An 18,154-nucleotide genomic window follows, 5' to 3' on the forward strand; every position below is an offset into this window, starting at 1 on the left:
TTTTCTCTTTGATGAAGAATGCTCAGTACCAACTTCCAAGCATACAGTGGGCATGAATTCCAGACTTACGGATTTTGTTTTTCTTTCTTTCCCTAAAATTAAACTGAAATATATAATTTTGCTGGTTGACTTTGTTGAACTTGAGGAAAAAAACACTTGAAAGATTTATGACAGTCCTCTTGACCTAAATTCATTTAATTGCAAAGCTAGTTTTGAAATGGAGACAGGTTTTCTCCCTGCTGCTGGAGTGTATATCGTTCATGTTTCCACTGATGTACTGATGCTAGAGAATACTGTTGCTCCTTGAATTTCAGATTGCTAGGTTTCTCTAAACAGTGATTCTCGCAGGGGGGCTAGAGACTGGCGGGGGAGAGAGGGCAGCTCCTTCACCTACTGAGACACTCCCCAGGGAGGGGCCATTGTTGCCCTGCGGGTGCACAGTCGAAGCCAAGACAAGGAAAGAACCTTTGCTCTCAGATATGTTTTGAAAGCTGAAAGGATGTCAGTGTTGTTATTCTTTGGCAAAATAGCCAAACCGGTTTCAGAATCCTCTTAATCAGGCCCAGACATGTTTGGTCCTTTGAACACATGTCACACGCACAGGTCAAAACAACTTCCCTGGAGCGCTGGGAGGTGAATGGCTCTAGGATGTAGCTGTGGGGAGGGGGCAGGTGCTGCTTTTTAGTGCCCAGGTGAGGGCTTCTGAACCTGAAGGAGTCAGTGCCCCACGGGGCCACCTCGTACTTACACCGTAGCCAGACCCCGGGAGGATGTGACTCTAGGTGCAGACCTATCGATTCCACGAGTATCTGTTGAACGCCTGCTTTGTGCCGGGTGCTGTGCTTCACGGTACAGTGGGGAAGAGCACTTCCGGGCCTCGTGGGGTTGAGCTGAAACTTGCCCTTCCTGTCAATTTTTGCACAACTCTAGTAACAAGAAACAAAAAAGGTCTAGAGTGGCAGGGATCCCAGATTTATGCCCTTGGACTTTATTGAGTTCCTACTTCAAGTGAGGACGTGGTAGCGCTAGTCAATCATGATCAAGTCATAAAATGCTTTCCGTTGGAGCGGCGTTCTCAGGCTGGGCTGCCACTATCGTCGCCAGGGGCACTTTTGAGAAACACCAATGCCAGGTCCCCGTGCCGGGCAAGAGGGGTCAGAGTTTCTTGGGAGGCAAAGGAATCAGCATTTTAAAGTTCCCAGGTGATTTTGATGAGCATCCGCTGTAATCACTCTGGTTCATTGTGATAAACAAGGGAGGTTTTGGAATTTCACCCCTGTGCCATATATAATGTGAATGATGACATTATATATACGTACTTTTTAGCAGATGAGGGAAAACCACTTGAATTATATGGCCCCTGCTGCCAGAGGGGACTCTTGGAATTCTACAAGAATTTACTCCTGGTTTTAGAGTAAAACCAGTATAGGACTGGGGGAAGATAGAATATATGGCCATGTGAAGGCCCACACTAAGTCTTGATCAGGTCCAGAAATTTGGGGTGTAGAAAATGGGCTCTAAGTTAGAGTTTGGATAATGTAATATTGGGGGGAGAGAAGGTTGTGGTGAATGGGATACCCCTTTAGCAGGTTTTGGGTCTGCCTGGGTGAAAAATCCACATATAGTGAAAGGTAAAGAGGGATCTTTTATTTGCTTGGAAAGAATGACCGATAAAGGAGTTGGTAAATGGGGAGATTTAGGGGCCCTGAAAACTCCAGCAAACATACACAAAGTTCCAGAGCTTACTTTCAGCACAAAAGAAAATTGATGGAGCCCTCTCCGTTTAAGTGCTAGCTCTTTGCGAGCGAAGGGGAGGGCGCTCTTGTTAAATAAAAGAGGGCTTCACTGTAGCACCTGCTGTGAGTGGATTAGCCAGCGTGGAGTGTCTTCCCTTCCAGGCACCACTTTGCTCAAGTGCTGTTCGTGTGGGAAGGAGGTGTGGTGCTTCCTCTGCAGCTGTGGCCCTTCACCTGGAGAAATGAAACGCAAGGCAAGTTAAGACGCGAAAAGTACAGTTAGGAGTTGAGAGTTGCTAAACTGTGGTTCTTCCAGCCAATTAACGAGCAGGTTTGGTGGTCCAGGAAGCATCACAGAGGAGCCTCTCCCAGAGAGGAAACGGGGCCCTGTGGGTTAAAGGGAAAATGCTGGAAGCCAAAAAGGGAGGCTTTTCTTTGTTTAAAGACGTGGAAATTGGGTTAACTTTGTGGAGAGGGCTCTTTCATTTGTAGGAATGAGTAGGAGAACTGCTTCCCTCAGTTTCTGTAATTCAGCACATTTAAATGGGATGGAGGCTAAGTGAGGTTAGTTATATTTGCTGTGAATTGAGGGAGAGCCATACTCCATACTAATGGTGGAATTCCGTGCGGTGGTTTATGCTGAAGTCATAACAGCGTGGAAGACCCAGGAGCCTGTTGACTGAATTCTGCGCCTGCAATCATGGACTCACACGGAGCTAGAATAATTTGCACCAGCCCTTAATTACTTGAGAGTGACTTGTAAATGATAAACTTGGTTAATCATCCCTGGATTAGATATCAGTTGAGGTTTTACTAAGTGCCAGGCACTGTTCTGGGCTCTGGAGATATTGCAAAAATCAAAATAGAAAATATCCCTCCCTGTGGAGCTGATACTCTTGTAGGAATGATGAGATTCAGGTGATATTTATTTTATTTTACCTCTCAGGAGGCAAGAAGGATCAGGTTATGTATATATCAGACAAGTGAGTTAAACTAGCCTGGGCCATTTGGATATCTCTCTTAAAAAAAGAAAAAGAAAGGCATCTTTTACCGATAACCAGGCATTTTAGCTTAGGCCTACACTTGGAGTAATTTTCCCTCTGCTCATGGGTTTGCCCTGATTCATCCACAGCTGGGGAAAATGGAATAAAGTGAAGCTAACTGGCTTAAGATGATCAAACGCATGTCCTTGGTCTCTTTGGCACTGTTTCATCAGGTGATTAATTATCTCTGGCCTTGAGATTGATACTGAGAGCCAAAGTGAAATCTGTCTCAGAGGTATTTACTTTGGTGATTTAAGATAAGGAGTTTCAATTGTAATTTGTAGACTCCACATTATTTACAATGATCTCCAGTGGGGATTTAAATCTCTGTTATACTCTCCCCTGCTATGTTTGTCACATTGCTATAAGCACACATACACATGAGAGAACAAAACACCCAAATAAAAAAATGGAAATAAATTCACTCAAAAATATGCAACCGACTCACATTTAAAACAGATCTCTTTCTCAAATTCAGATCTGCAACTAGGCTAATCATATCGCCTAGAAAAACTTTTTTTTTTCAACAAAGAAATATATGCATATTTTTTGGCTGCAGAACCTATCCCTTGCCTCACTCTCTTTGCTGTGCGAAAGTGTCATATGAAGACATGGTGTGAACAGTATGATAGAGATAAAAAGTGAAATTGCCCAGTAATAGGTTGGGGGAAGCAGGGAGCCCAGCCTACTGGCTGCCCACCCAGGCAGGGAGCCTGAGTCCTAGGCACTTCAGGAGGCGAGGATGGGGTGGGGAGTTACCATTTGCTGAGACACAGTAGTGTGGCAGGGGAGCTGGACACAGAGCACGCCAGCTGGAAGCCGGCTGGGCACCAGTCCGTCCTGGCACTAAAATATTGCCAGTGTAATTCAGAAAGTGGTGTCCGTTAACGCCAGTCTCCACCCACAAATCCTTCTATAACCCATGCAGTGTGTATGGGGTCCCCTCCCAAGAGTGCTCTAGATAACGAGTGGAAATTTAGAGAATGTTTGTGGGCTATCAGTTTGAATGGATGCAAAATTCTTAGTTGCCTGGGACACCCCATGTCTTGGCCAGGCCCTGCAGACATGCCAGGGCTTGAAGCCCAGCCCCGCCACTTACTTAGCAGTGTGGTCTTGGGAAAGTTGTTTATGGTCTATAGTCCTGATTTCCTTGTGTGGAAATAATAATGTCTGCTTCATAGGGCTTTTGTGACAATTAAACCTAAGCACAGTAAGCAGATGATGACTTGCTGATCCATAGCTAGCAATGCAACCGGGGCAAAGAGAGCAAAATGTACCCTGACATCTTCAGGAGGGTTGCGGACAAGGGCGTCCTTGCTCAGCCAGCAAAGGGTTTCTTAGACCCGACAGCTCCATCCTCCATCCATTTCTCGTTGCCAGTGACATGAGTGGGGTGGGCCTGGATCTGAAACAATGCCGCCAACAGGACGGGGCTTTCTAATGGTTGGAGGGAGTTTAAGCATTTGTACAACTAAAAACTCATGATTAAGAAGTTTTGTCACCTGAATTTTGATGTCCAGGGTCAAAGTCTCGGTCGTGCCGTTTTAATTCATGCGCTGATTGCCTCAGTATTATCCCCAAACCACACCCAATTTAATCTTTGCAAATACCTTCGAGTTTGGACTTTTATCCCCATTTTACAGACAAGGGTAAGGTCTCTGTTGGAGTTGGGGATTTTAACCTGGAGCCAAAATGAAATGTGTGTGGTTCATGCACACTTTACGTACATGAACATGTAGACCTGGGCTTTGGTTCTACAGAGTTAAAGGCAAAGGTTAGTGTATTAAAAAAAATTGGAAGGATGGGTTTGTCATGTGAAAAAGTCACAGAGCTTTATTATGAAAGCACATGGCATTGGGTCTTTGTTGGGATTCACATTTTAAAATCTCAAGTTTCACCCCAGACACCTCCTGATCCAATCAAAAGATCCCAAGAACCAAAACAAACAAAAAACCAAAAAAACCCCTCAAGTCTCTTGTCTGTCTTAACTTCTGAACCAATGAGAAGCAGCCCAAATGCCAGAGAAGAAACAGAGCTTAGCTGTCGCATAGTCCAACACTTTGATTTTGGAGTTGCAGAACCTGAAGCCTGGAATGGTTAAATGTCAGATGCAAAGTCTTACAATTAGTGGCAGCCCTGGGTCTGGACCCCACTCTGGCACCAGGGCTCATTTGTGTACATGAAGTTGCCCCATCTTGAAAGCACCACTTGTTTCTTGGGAGGTAGCACATTAGTCCCTCTTTCATCCCAAGGTGGTAGTAACATTCCTTGTTACCAAGTTGCAGAAATGCGTTAAATACTGTTCTAGATTTCCTTGGACACTGAATAGGTTTCTGGCCACCCTCCCCACTCCCATCAGTTGGTGCTTGTGCATGCAACACAAAACAATTTTAACGTAATTCTTTTTTTTTTTTTTTTAAATATTTATTTATCTTTGGCTGCATTGGGTCTTCGTTACTGTGCGTGGGCTTTCTCCATTTGCGGCGAGCGGGGGCTACTCCTTGTTGCGGTGGCTTCTCTTGTTGCGGAGCACGGGCTTTAGGCGCGCGGGCTTCAGTAGTTGTGGCTCGCGGGCTCAGGAGCTGTGGCTCGCAGGCTCTAGAGCACAGGCTCAGTAGCTGTGGCGCACAGGCTTAGTTGCTCCGCGGCATGTGGCATCTTCCCGGACCAGGGATTGAACCCGTGTCCCCTGCATTGGCAGGCAGACTCTCAACCACTGCGTCACCAGGGAAGCCCAATTTTAATGTAATTCTTAAAAATAAAAAAAAAAATAAGAATTCCATGGTTCGCCTCTCGCCTTTGTCATCCCACTCTGCCCTCCCTCTCCAAGTGTCCTGGATGCTTCAGAGGCGACGGGACAGGCCACCTCCAGCTAGTCATCTGAGTGCTTGGTGTTGCGGTTCCCTGGCAGCCAGAAAGCTGCAAGTTTAAGTTTAGGGAGTGACAGTGCGCTGATCCCGTCACCAAATATTTATTTGACATTATTGACTTTTTGTGGTAGTAAAATAAAAGTCCCTCATTGTGCCAGCATACCTTGGTATAAGGCAATGAAAGTTGACATTGATAAACATTGCACTGTTTCATCTACATGGCACTGGGGTTCACTTCATATTACTTATCAGGAGATAGAATAGTTTATGTAGGAACATATTCAATGCTTAACGTGCTTTTAACTATAGCTTTGAAAACATTTTCTTTAAAAACGCATTGATAATTTGCTTTTATATGTAAAATTGCTTTGGAAGTTTTTTTCATCTGTGATATTTAAGTAAAAACAGAATAATTAGTGTTCTGTTTTAGACGCCAATCTCTCCTTTCCTCCACTAGAATGTATAGTTTTTTCCTTTGGAGTCCTGTAAAATCAGGTCATAGAATAATGTGTTGCCATGGCAGAATGTTATAGAAGTTTCTGTATTCTTTGGAAGCCTTCAGTTGGTTTACATCCTGACTTTTGTAGTTCTCTAGTCTTTTTTTTTTTTTTTTTAATATTTATCTATTTGGCTGTGCTGGGTCTCAGTTGTGGCATGCGGGGTCTCATTCCCTGACCAGGGATCGAACCCGGAGCCCCTGCATTGGGAGCACAGAGTCTTAACAACTGGACCACCAGGGAAGTCCCTGGTTCTATAGCTTTTTAATGTCTTTTTGGCTGCCCAGCAGTTGCCATCTGGTTGATTTGTTGCTGGATCGCTGGCTCCCCTGGCTGCCCACCATGTCTTCAAGCTGCTGAAGACATTTAGTACAAACCCAGAAAGATCACTCTGAGAAAAGCCTTTATTCCTCCCTGCCCGAGAGTGTGGAAAACAAAGAACAGGACATTTTCCTGGTTTTAGCCACGGTTGAAAAGAGATTTAAATTTACTTCTTTTTGATGTTTATGGAATGTATACTTTGTGTCAAGACCTGTGTGTTCTTTTTTCAGGGAAATGGCAAAAAGGTAGGTAGATTGTTTATTTTTTTTAAACCTTAACCTTGCCCTGCATCCCCACCCCCAAGCCCAACTAATTTGTCTCCCTTCAGTTTTGGAAAAAAGAACATAAATCGCACATGTCTTGCGATTGCCTTTCAATCACTCGGAAATCCCCAACTTTTTCCTCTGTACTTTTTCTTAAGCCTTTTGTATCTTAAAAACTTCTCCTTTGACTCTAACTTCCCCTCTTTCTACTAGTAACCACATTTCTTTCCTTTATAGTCAAGTTTCTGGAAGGAATAGTTTATATTCAGTACCTGTATTATTTTTTAAAATTTATTTTTATTGAGGTAACATTGCTTTATAACATTATATAGGTTTCATGTATAGGACTTCCCTGGCAGTCCAGTGGTTAAGACTCTGTGCTTCCAATGCAGGTGGTGGAGGTTCGATCCCTAGTCCAGTAACTAAGATCCCATATGCCATGTGGCATGGCCAAAAAAAAAAAAAGTGGAGATATTCATTCCATGAATGATTTCTCTTTTACCAATCATTCTTTTCTCAAGTCTGAATCCATTTGCTTTCTGTCCAACCAATGGAATTATTCTAACAAGGATTACTCTGTTACCTACTGCTGCATAACAAACCGTAAGAGAACTAATGGCTTAACTACCTCTTATCAATTATCTGTTATTTCTTAACAACGATCTATTATCTCTCTTGATTCTGTGGGTGGCTGGGCTCAGCTGGATGGTTCTTCTGTTTCATGTGGCATTGGCTGGGTTGCAGTCATCTGTTGGCTTGACTAGGTTGGAATGTCCAAGACAGTTTGAAAGTTGGTGCTGGGGTATCAGCTAGGAGATCTTCTGGGCTGTCAGCCAGAATGCCTTGGTTTTTCTCCGTGTGGTCTCTCCATGGGTTTGGACTTCTCATAGCTTGGTGGCTGGGTTCTGAGGGAGCATTCCCAAGTGCAAAGGCAGAAGCCGAAGGTCTCTTAAGGACTAGCCTAGGAAGTTTTATAGTCTCACTTCTTCCCACATCCTTTTGGTGAAAACTGGTCACAGGGCCAGCCAGATCCAAGAGGAGGGGATATAGAGTCCATTTCTTGATAGGTTAGTGGTACAACCACATTGCAGAAGAGCTGTGAGGGTGCTGCAGTCATCTTGTAAACACAATTACAGGAAAGATCTGGCCCATAATGTCTATTGTGCTGTATTGAGAACCAGTATCTGTATCTGTCTCTGCAATGTAATTTCCCCTTGGGCTCCGGATCCACATTCCCAATGGTCTGACTGTCCCAGGCTCTGGGAAACGCGGCCACGATCCACCTGCCTGGCCTTCCTGTCTTCAGGCTTGCATCACTCCAATCCACTTTTTTTTTTTTTTTAAGATTTAATTTTATTTATTTTTGGCTGCGTTGGGTCTTCGTTGCTGCACGTGGGCTTTCTCTAGTTGCGGCGAGCGGGGGTTACTCTTCGTTGCGGTGCGCGGGCTTCTCCTTGCTGTGGCTTCTCTTGTTTCAGAGCATGGGCTCTAGGCGTGTGGGCTTCAGTAGTTGCAGCACGTGAGCTCAGTAGTTGTGGCTTGCGGGCTCTAGAGCGCAGGCTCAGTAGTTGTGGCACACGGGCTTAGTTGCTCCGTGGCATGTGGGATCTTCCCGGACCAGTGCTCGAACCCATGTCCCCTGCATTGGCAGGCAGATTCTTATCCACTGCGCCACCAGCGAAGTCCCTCCAATCCACTTTTCACACTGCTTTCAGAATGACTGATGTTTTGATGCAGCACAGACAGCTAAACATCTTTCCTGATTTGAAACTCATCAGTGACTCTCCATGGACTTCAGATAATATTTATACTTTCTAACATGGCCCATAAGATATTTTATGGTCTGACTTTTTTTCTCTTTTCCTATTATGCCTTTTTCTTTTTTTTTTTGGCCTCACTGCACGGCATATGGGATCTTAGTTCCCCAACCAGGGATCAAACCTGTGCCCCCTGCAGTGGAAGCATAGAGTCTTAATCACTGGACCACTAGGGAAGTCCCTCCTATTATGCCTTTCTAGTTATTTTCAGTTCAGCCATCGTGGCTGCCTTGTGGTTTCCAGACTTGCTAAGCTTTCTTATGTCTTTTGGCCTCTGCATGTGCAGAAATGCCTCTATCCCAGGGAGTGTGGCCAACTCTCCTTCAACTCGAGCTCAAGCCACCTCTTCCTGAAACTTCCTGTACCTCCACCCCTTCTCAGCCCTGGGCTAGATGGGGAATCCTCCCTTCAACTCCTTCTCTGAAGACCCATTAATGCCCCTGCATAAATCTGATGCCCCTGTAGCAACCATGATGCCATCCTCTCATATTTACATTTTCTGCTTACATTCTGCCAACCAGGCTATGAGTTTTTTTGAGGTCACTGGGTAGTGTTTACCTCTAGAGTGCTTGTACATATTTGAGGTTTAATGACTGTTGAATACAAGAAAGGATCCAGAGGGGCTACCTAGCAGGAGCTACTGGTCAGCATTAAAGATAATGCACTTAATTCAAAAAATGAACTGGAAGTTGAATATCCACCAATGGTAAAATGGTTGATTATGGTACATCCATATTGTTGAATATTTTGCAGCTATTACAGGAGTTGGAATGGTCTGTACTAAACTAAAAAGAAGTCTGTGATGTATTATTAAGGGAAAAATGCATGAAAAAATTTTACACTATATATAAATAGAAATGTGTATATGTGTTTGCATATGTTTGTATGAACAGAGCACATATGGAAAGATATGCTTCAAACTGCCAATGTTGGTTACAGTGAACTTGCTTTGTTATTGTAATTAACAGTCAACAGGTAAAAAGTAAGCAATGGTATTCAGAAATTAATTTCAAAACCAGATATGAACCTGTAGACAAACAAGAAACATAGGAGATAGTGTACAAGAATAAGTATTTCTTTAGCAGCCTAGGAAATGTTTACAAAAGTGGAGATCTTTTTGATTTTGGTGTGTGTCTGTTGAATGCTTATATATGCGTAAAATTAAGTCTGTAAAGATTTGGAACAAAATGTTAACGGTAATACTTTCTGGTTGGCAGATGATTTTTATTTCTACTTTTGGCTTATCTGTGTTATGTAATTTCAAAACAATGAGCACATCTTATTTTCATAATAGAAATAACATTATTTCTAAAAACAGAAGATAGTACATAAAAACTGGTACCATTAAGCTGTCTGTTATCTGAATACCCAAGAGTTGAAAAAGCAACAGTAGTATGAAATGATTACAAAATGAATCCATTTGAGAACAGCAGTTGCCACATAACATTTTTCTTCCCTTCTTGTAGCAAAGATTGAAGGAAGAGAAGGAAGCCAAACGGGCTCGTCTGGATGGGAGACATGACTACTTATTTGCGATTGTAGCTGCCTGTGTGGACCTCAACAAAACTGAAGTGGAGGATGCCATTCTTGAGGGGAATCAGGTGCGATGCATTTGAGTTCTCACTGACTTGATTATGGAGGGCACAGCTGACGTTGTCCTATGGCAGGGTCTGTGCCGGGCCTTAGGGAAGGGTGTCTGTTTCAACATGCTCAGGACCCTATTCTGGCTTGGTGTGGGTGGTGGCAGAATGAGCTTGGACTCTCCAGCTCTCCATGTTGAATGGGGTACTTAGAATTGACATTTGAGTTCCGAGATTCTGACAGTGATGTCTGTGTCTCTCTACATCCAGTGAAGCTGGGCTCAGGCATCGTTTTGGAACCTGAGGTTAGAGAACAGAATCTCGTCTCAGCTGCTGATTTATCTTGGTTTTTTTTTTTTTTTGAGTTTATCCTGTTCTAGCCTGGGAGATTGAACTGTGCCATACTTTTCTGGCTTTGACTTTGATTTGGCAGCTGAATCTGGTTTCTTTTGTTCCTGACCTGACTTCCATCTTCTGCCCTGATATCCCTCCAAAGCCTAGGGCATGATTTAGTTGGTGGGGAAGACCAAAATACGGGAAGATACAGTTTCCTGGGCAGGGAGGAAGGCATACCAGGAGCTGTGATGTTTCCTGAAGTTTTTTTGTTTTTAAACTTTTTAGGCGTTAAAAAAGAAATAAAGAGAAGAAAGGAAGGAAGCCCTTTTTGTTGACAGGGATGTCACATTGTTGATAATACTTTTTAGTGATAGGCTTGTAAATGTTTGACAACCAGCTTTGGGCAAGGGGAAGGAGAAAGGCACTAGTTTGAGCATTTCCTGATTCTGTGGTATAAATATTCTCACCATGGCTGATTCCAAACTACCAACATGATGTTACTAAACACTGAGTTGGGAAGAGTTGTGGTCAGTTGGCTGTCCCAAGCCTGTACAAGCTGCCTCTAGCCCTCTGCTGGCTTTATCCCTTCCTGCAGTGCCACTTGGGTAGGGTTAATTGGGGTCAGTGGACCAATTCAGGGTGGATAACACTAAAATAGTTAAACTACAGAATGAATCAGTTAGGCGTTGAGGAAATGTCCTTTTTTTCCTTTCTCTCCTCCTTCTCATAGCTAACATTTATTGAATATTTACCATATGTCAGTCTCTGTTCTGATTTTTATCTATTATCCCATTTAATCTTCGTAATACCAGGAAGTAGATAAAATTATTCCCCCCAAATGGAGGCATAGAAGGAGACAAGTTCACACGGCTGATCCAGGCTTGGAGAGACATCTGGATTTGGGATAATGCAGGTGGAATAACTGAATAAAAGCTCTGAACTGTAGGAATCCCAAGTCACACTCTATGCGGTATTCAGGACCCAGGAATGTCAGGACCCCTGGAGGCTTAAAGACAACATCCTGTCTCAGGCTTACTGAGCCTGAGGGTGAGGGGAGGGCGGGGAGGGAGTTTTAAGATTGGCCTTGATGCAAGTGGCTCCCCCGTCACGTTCTTGGCTTGAAATATAATCTCAGTGAGCGCATCCTCTTCATCCCCATGGCATCCTCAGTCAAGGAAATGTAAGCAGAGAAAGCAGGGCAACTTGCTTTTTCTTACGAATGATGGTTTTATCTGTAACATGGTAGAAACTGAAGGGGGCTTTTTTTTCACACTTAAATTTTCAGGCTATATTTTTTCTGTTAAAAATTTTTATTTTAAATTGTGGCAAAATACACATAAGATTTATCATCTTAATCATTTAAGTGTACAGTTCAGTAGTGTTAAGTACATTCATCTTGTGCAACCAATCTACAAAACTCTTTGCATCTTGCAAAACTGAAACTACGTTCTTTAAACAACTCTCCTTCCTCCCCTCTCCCAGCCTCTGGCAACCACCATTCTACTTTCTGTCTCTGTGAATTTGACTACTTTAGATGCATCATCTAAGTGGAATCATACACTACTTGTCTTTTTGTGGCTGGTTTACTTCACTTAGCAAGATGTCCTCAGGGTTCATCCATGTGATAGCATGTGTCAGAATTTCTCTCCTTTTGAGGCTGAATACTATTCCATCATATGTACATGCCACATTTTATTTATTTATTCATCTGTCAGTGAACAGTTGGGCTGCTTCCACCTTTTGGCTACTGTGAATAACGCTGCTGTGAACGTGGGTGTGCAAATATCTCTTCAAGACCCTGCTTTCAATTCTTTTGGGTATATACCTAGGAGTAGAATTGCTGGATCATATAATAATTCTATTTTTAATTTTCGGGGAAATGCCACACTGTTTTCCACAGCAGCTGTACCATTTCACATTCCCACTGACAGTGCACAGGGTTTCAGTCTCGCCGCATCTTCACCAGCATTTGTTAGTTTTTGGTTTATTGACAGTAGCCATCCCCGTGGGTGCGTAGATTTTATCATTTCTCTTCCCATTTGAATTCAAAATTGTGCTATTGACTGTTTTAAAGGCGTGCTCCCATTGGTAGCAGGCCAGCTGGCAGACCCCTAGATGTACAGCGAACCTCATGGGGGGGACTCAGTTGCCATAGGATGGAGTATTCCGTGATCATACGTGTTCTCATCATGGCGGCTTTCTGCAGTTATCGGAATTGAATGTTACTTATCTGTAGTGTGTTAGACCGGGTTTGGAAAGGTTTGTTCTCTCTTTCTGATCTGCAAATGGGTGAAAAATTAAACACTCATCAATATTTATATCTGCCTTTAACAGCTCAGCACTTTAGGAAATCAGCCAATATGGAGAGACAGTCTTTTTCAAATGTGTGTATGCCGCAAATATTTTTATGCTTAATCAAAGCACTTCTGTGAATTTAGTCTTTACTATGGTAAGATATTTAGTCTTTCATGGTTTTATGTTAAAAAGATATGATCCTTTCTATATGGTTTGCTGAAGTCCTATGCAGATAAGAAGGATGATAGTAACTGCTGATTTAAACGTGGTTTCTGATTCAGTCATTACTTTGCCTTTCCTTTTTCCCAGATTGAAAGAATCGATCAGCTTTTTGCTGGCGGAGGTCTTCGTCACCTCATGTTTTACTATCAGGATGTGGAGGTAGCGGAAACAGGTATTTAAATTTGATGTGACATAACCCAGAAATGTGTTGTTAGATTGATCCAAGTATGGCATGAAGCAGGAGGCCACTGGGAGCACTGACCACTTTTACCTTGGGGGGTGGGACAGGTGGGGAGTGGTGAGGTATGGTGGGTGAAGCCCAGTGCAACAGGTTCTGTTTTCACCCCAAGCAGAGGACAAATGGTGGTGTGTATGAAGCCTGGTTGTTCTAACTTGATTTGGGGTATTTTGTTTTCCTTTGCAGGCTGTGCTGGCAACTGGAGAATAATAAAATAATTTACATTTTGAGACTTCCCTTCCTTACATGTTAGCTCATTCTGTGCAGTTATGTTCTAGAACTGCTTTTGGGCATCTGCTTCTTTTCTATTTCTTTTTAACTTAGGAATTGTTGCCAATAACAGTAGTTTTTTAGTTAAATATCATGTCATGTTCATTTTCTACTGACTGTGATTCAAAGAAATAATATTGAACGACAAGTTTAGCCATTTTCACTTAAGAAAAACTTGCAAATCTTTATGTGGCTTCAACTGGCATATCCCATTCTACTTTTATGTGAATTAATGCAATTTTAAAGTCAAACTAGGGACATAAACAAATATATTATGATTATATTAAAATCGTATATAGGGTCAATCCCTTTATGACCTTTTGGAAGAAAAGGAAAATAGTTATTGCTCTTGGCATACAGTATGACCATGGTTTTTGTTTAAAAACTGAGGAAATTATGCATGCATTAGTGCCTGGCATTTTCCCAAAATTATCCATTTTATGTTTTGTGGTCAGAAAGGGCATTACATTTTGAATGAAAAAATCAGAAGACAAAAATTTTAAATTATATCCCAGATTGCAAAACATAAGCTCAGGTGAATAAGTTCAACCATGAACTGTGCACTGGGTGAAGCTGGCCTTTGTGTGTCAATCTTACATTGAGTAAGAAAGGTTCATGGGATGTAAACATAAATGCAAGCTTGTTTTTGTTTCCCACTCTCCCTTTAAACCTTTCCGGTAGGAGTAGCTTTTTTTCTGACCTTGAATTGAAATCCAGACAACCCCATGAACTTTTCTGGATATTCTTAGATAAGAAAAGTGCCCCTGGTTGTTTCCAATTACAAACGCAGTCTCAATTCAGAAACTAAAAATATCCAGTTGATCAAAACTAGTTGATCTAAAGTGAAATCTTCTCTACTCTTGGCCCTCCCCCTTCCTTCCATCGCCCAACACCCTTGCAGCAGGGGCCTCTGAAGGTCAATACTTGCAGTGGTAGAGGAGCATATGGGTCTCCTTTTCTCCCTCAACTTCTCCTTCCACCCCTTTTGCCCAATCATGTTAACCATAGTTTCTGACTGAGTCAGGCTTGAAGCAGGGCAGAGATTAGAGCTAAAAGGTAGCGGCAAAGTTTTTACTTGACTGGCACCTGTCGTGAGCTGAGTGGCCTGGCATTCTCTGGGCCTTGCTCACATGAGAAGACTGAGGCACAGAAAGATTAAGTAACTTGCTCCAGGTCACGTGGCTCAGAAGCTCAGCCCGAGATGGAAACCCCGGGAGACTGACTGCAGAGCCCACGTCACCCATCACTGTGCTGTCCTACCGCTGCAGCAGCCTCCTGACTCTAGCGATACTGAAGGGCCAGCTGGACCAGGACAGCAGGAGGCGGAGGTCCTGGAGTTCTGTAGTCAGAACAGGTTTTTGATGTCGGCTCTGTTGGTGTGTGACTTGGAGCGGGTCACAGCTGCTCTCAGGGTTGTAGGGAGTTTTAATAATGTAGACACGGTACCAAGCAGAGGGCCTGACACAGGACATAGTTGCTGTCTCCTTCCTCACCCTTCCTCTCATGAATGATGACTTTTGTAGCTCCAGCAAGAATCTGCTCTGGACCAAACTCTCTTACTCCGGTTTCTTGCATTCCTGTTTTTTCCTGGAGCAACAGTTTTGAAATGAACCTGTGGTCTGCAATCGAGCAGATCCTTTTATTTACTTTTTATTATTTATTTATTTTATTGACGTATAATTGACTTACAATATTAGATTAGTTTCAGGTGTACAGTGCAGGGATTCGATATTTTTGTTCATCGTAAAATGATCACCATGATAAAGAAGATCCTTTTAGATCCCTTTAGGCCTCAGGCTAGAGGTTGTCCAAGAGGTGGAGCTTCTAGGGCACGTGCTGAGTCAACATATCAATATTTTAACAAGGAAACTTCATTCTAAGAGGCGACCACATGGAAATAGTATTCGTAAAACTAAAATTCTTCTGCATTTTTAGGGCAACTTGGCTCTCCAGGAGGAATAAATCCTATTTCTGGAAAGATTAAAAAACCTAAGGTGTTCGTGACGGAGGGAAAAGATGTTGCTCTTACTGGGGTTTGTGTGTTCTTCATCAGGACCAACCCTTCCCGAGCCATCACCCCTGAGAACATTCATCAGGTAAGAGGCAACAGCAATCCTTTATCCCAAATTACCAAAAATCACGTAAATTCTACCAAAATAGCCCTTCCCATGGAAACAACCGTCGTATTCATTAAGTATTTAAAACTACTTTCAAAGAAATATTTTAAAAGCACTTAAAGCAAGCAATTAAGAGGACAGTTCCTTAAAATCTGTTGAGGAAGAGGACTTAATATTCAATTTATTAACAAAAATTGATATAACATTGTATGTATCTGTGCGTGTGTGTAAAACAGTGAGGTCTTTCCTTTTAAAAAGAATTCCTCTACATCATTTACTTAATGGCATATTTCATACATTTAAAATAAGATTTATTACAGCGGATACACCCTTGAACAACACAGGTTTAAATTGTGTGGGTCCATTTATACATGGATTTTTTTCAGTAGTAAATGCTACAGTACTATATGGTCCATGGTTGAATCTGAGGATGTGAAACCAGGGATAAGAAACTGCGGATATGGAGGGCCGGCTCTACGTTACACCCAGATTTTCCAGCTGCTCATAGGGTGGGAGCCCGTAACCCCAGCATTACTCAAGCGTCTTCTGTATAACTTTATTTTTTTTTGCAAAATAAAATGCATCTGTACAAGTCTCCCCTGCCTTCAATGGGTGCATTATCTGCTTGGAGCAAATAAACTGGTAAACATCTGGTATTCTACTTATTTCATGCTTTTATTTTTATTTATTTATTTTAAAATCTTTTTCAAAAATTACTTATTTATTTATTTATTCATTTTGGCTGCGTTGGGTCTTCGTTGCTGCGCGCGGGCTTTCTCTAGTTGCGGCGAGCGGAGGCTACTCCTCGTTGCCGTGCGCGGGCTTCTCATTGCGGTGGCTTCTCTTGTTGCGGAGCATGGGCTCTGGGCACACAGGCTTCAGTAGTTGTGGCTCGTGGGCTCAATAGTTATGGTGCACGGGCTTAGTTGCTCCGCGGCATGTGAGATCTTCCTGGACCAGGGATCGAACCCATGTCCCCTGCATTGGCAGGCAGATTCTTAACCACTGTGCCACCAGGGGAGTCCCCATGCTTTTATTTTGATGATTGCAATTTAGAAGAGTATAAAGCTTATGTCTTAACTAGGTGTCAAAATAATAATTTACTGGATCGAGAGACAATATACAAACAGACCATCTACCAAGAGACTTTGACCAACAACCCACAGCAATCTGCCCAGGAAATCAACCTCCCTTACCTGCAATAAACAACACAGGTAGCCAGACTGCTGTGTCAGCCTGGTAGGAAGCCAGCTAGCAAATGAATTAATAACTCCTCTAACAATTGGTCAAAATGTCCAGGACTTGATTCATGACTGCCAGCCTCAATTTTTGTCTGTACTTTCAACATACTTCCTTGGGGCCAACCAGAGAAGGCCAAATGTGCACCCCTAACCAATCACATAGGATGCCCCGCTTCTAGTGGGCCCACCTTCAACTTCCCCAGGTCAACAACCTCCCCTCAGGGCCCACCTGAGCCTCCCTTTTCTCCACTAAGAAGCTTTCCCACTCCTCTGCCTGCTTTTGAGTCTCTGCCGAAATGCAAGTGATGGTGGCCGACTCCCTTGCTATTGCAAGGAATCAATTCTTGCTCTGAATAAACAGCCTTTGCTTTTCTCATTTGGCTGGTCTTCATTTACTCCCATAGGATATTTGGTTAATGAACACCATCAGAAATGACTCAGTAGCTAGGTTGCAGTTGAAGATAATTTTTTAATTTTTTAAACATTTATTTATTTATTTATTTTTGTGTGTGTTGGGTCTTCGTTTCTGTGTGAGGGCTTTCTCTAGTTGCGGCAAGTGGGGGCCACTCTTCATCACGCTGCACAGGCCTCTCACTATCGCGGCCCCTCCCGTTGCAGAGCACAGGCTCCAGACGTGCAGGCTCGGTAGTTGTGGCGCACGGGCCTAGTTGCTCCGCGGCATGTGGGATCCTCCCAGACCAGGGCTCGAACCCGTGTCCCCCGCACCGGCAGGCAGACCCTCAACCACTGCGCCACCAGGGAAGCCCCTGAAGATAATTTTTACCATGAAGGTTTTCCTGATTGTTTTGCAGGAGGTGAGCTTCAACATGCTTGACACTGCAGACGGGGGTTTGCTCAACAGTGTGAGACGTCTGCTGTCTGACATCTTCATTCCTGCTCTCAGGGCCACAAGCCACGGCTGGGGTGAGCTCGAGGGCCTTCCGGAGGCCTCCAGCCTTCAGCAGGAGTTCCTGGGCTCCCTGGAAGGCTTCGTGAGCGTCCTGGTCAGTGCACAGGAGAGTTTGAAGGAGAAGGTAAGAACAAATACGTTATTCCTTCAGAAATTATCTGATGGTGAACAAATCAATATGTAAGTGTGTAATACTTCTCTTAGAGGGTCTTGATTCCACTACTTGCAAATCTTGAAAATATTTTATGGGTGTTTTTATTGCCCCCTGAAGATGTGGTGGTGACTAGATTTAAATTCCTGTAATTTGGAGTGATGAGTGCATTAGGGGTTCCAAAGAAATGTTGGCCGCAGTGGAGGGTTTTACTCTGTCACGTCAGATGTTGGACTGCAAAGAGAAG

At 43.2% G+C, this 18,154-nt stretch overlaps 1 protein-coding gene and 1 long non-coding RNA gene across 8 annotated transcripts in view; one reads left to right on the top strand and one right to left on the bottom strand.

The window, feature by feature from the left end:
• The window catches only part of DNAH5 (dynein axonemal heavy chain 5), a 316,103-nt gene that overhangs the window by 104,729 nt on the left and 193,220 nt on the right, over positions 1-18,154 (top strand). For 5 of the 7 annotated variants that reach the window (XM_082458341.1, XM_082458343.1, XM_082458340.1 and 2 more), the window contains exons 2-5: positions 10,014-10,148; positions 13,068-13,152; positions 15,424-15,584; positions 17,659-17,880. In XM_082458341.1, coding sequence (XP_082314467.1) covers positions 13,116-13,152; positions 15,424-15,584; positions 17,659-17,880 — 420 coding nt within the window. In that variant the 5' untranslated portion in view covers positions 10,014-10,148; positions 13,068-13,115. The remainder of the gene's footprint in view (positions 1-10,013; positions 10,149-13,067; positions 13,153-15,423; positions 15,585-17,658; positions 17,881-18,154) is intronic. The other 2 variants (XM_082458344.1, XM_082458345.1) reach the window with 2 other exon arrangements.
• The window catches only part of LOC309659093, a 357,758-nt gene that overhangs the window by 17,158 nt on the left and 322,446 nt on the right, over positions 1-18,154 (bottom strand). The gene's annotated exons all lie outside the window — the stretch shown is intronic.

This window comes from Balaenoptera physalus, assembly GCF_965194825.1.
Source record: "Balaenoptera physalus genome assembly, chromosome: 3".
NCBI lineage: Eukaryota > Metazoa > Chordata > Mammalia > Artiodactyla > Balaenopteridae > Balaenoptera > Balaenoptera physalus.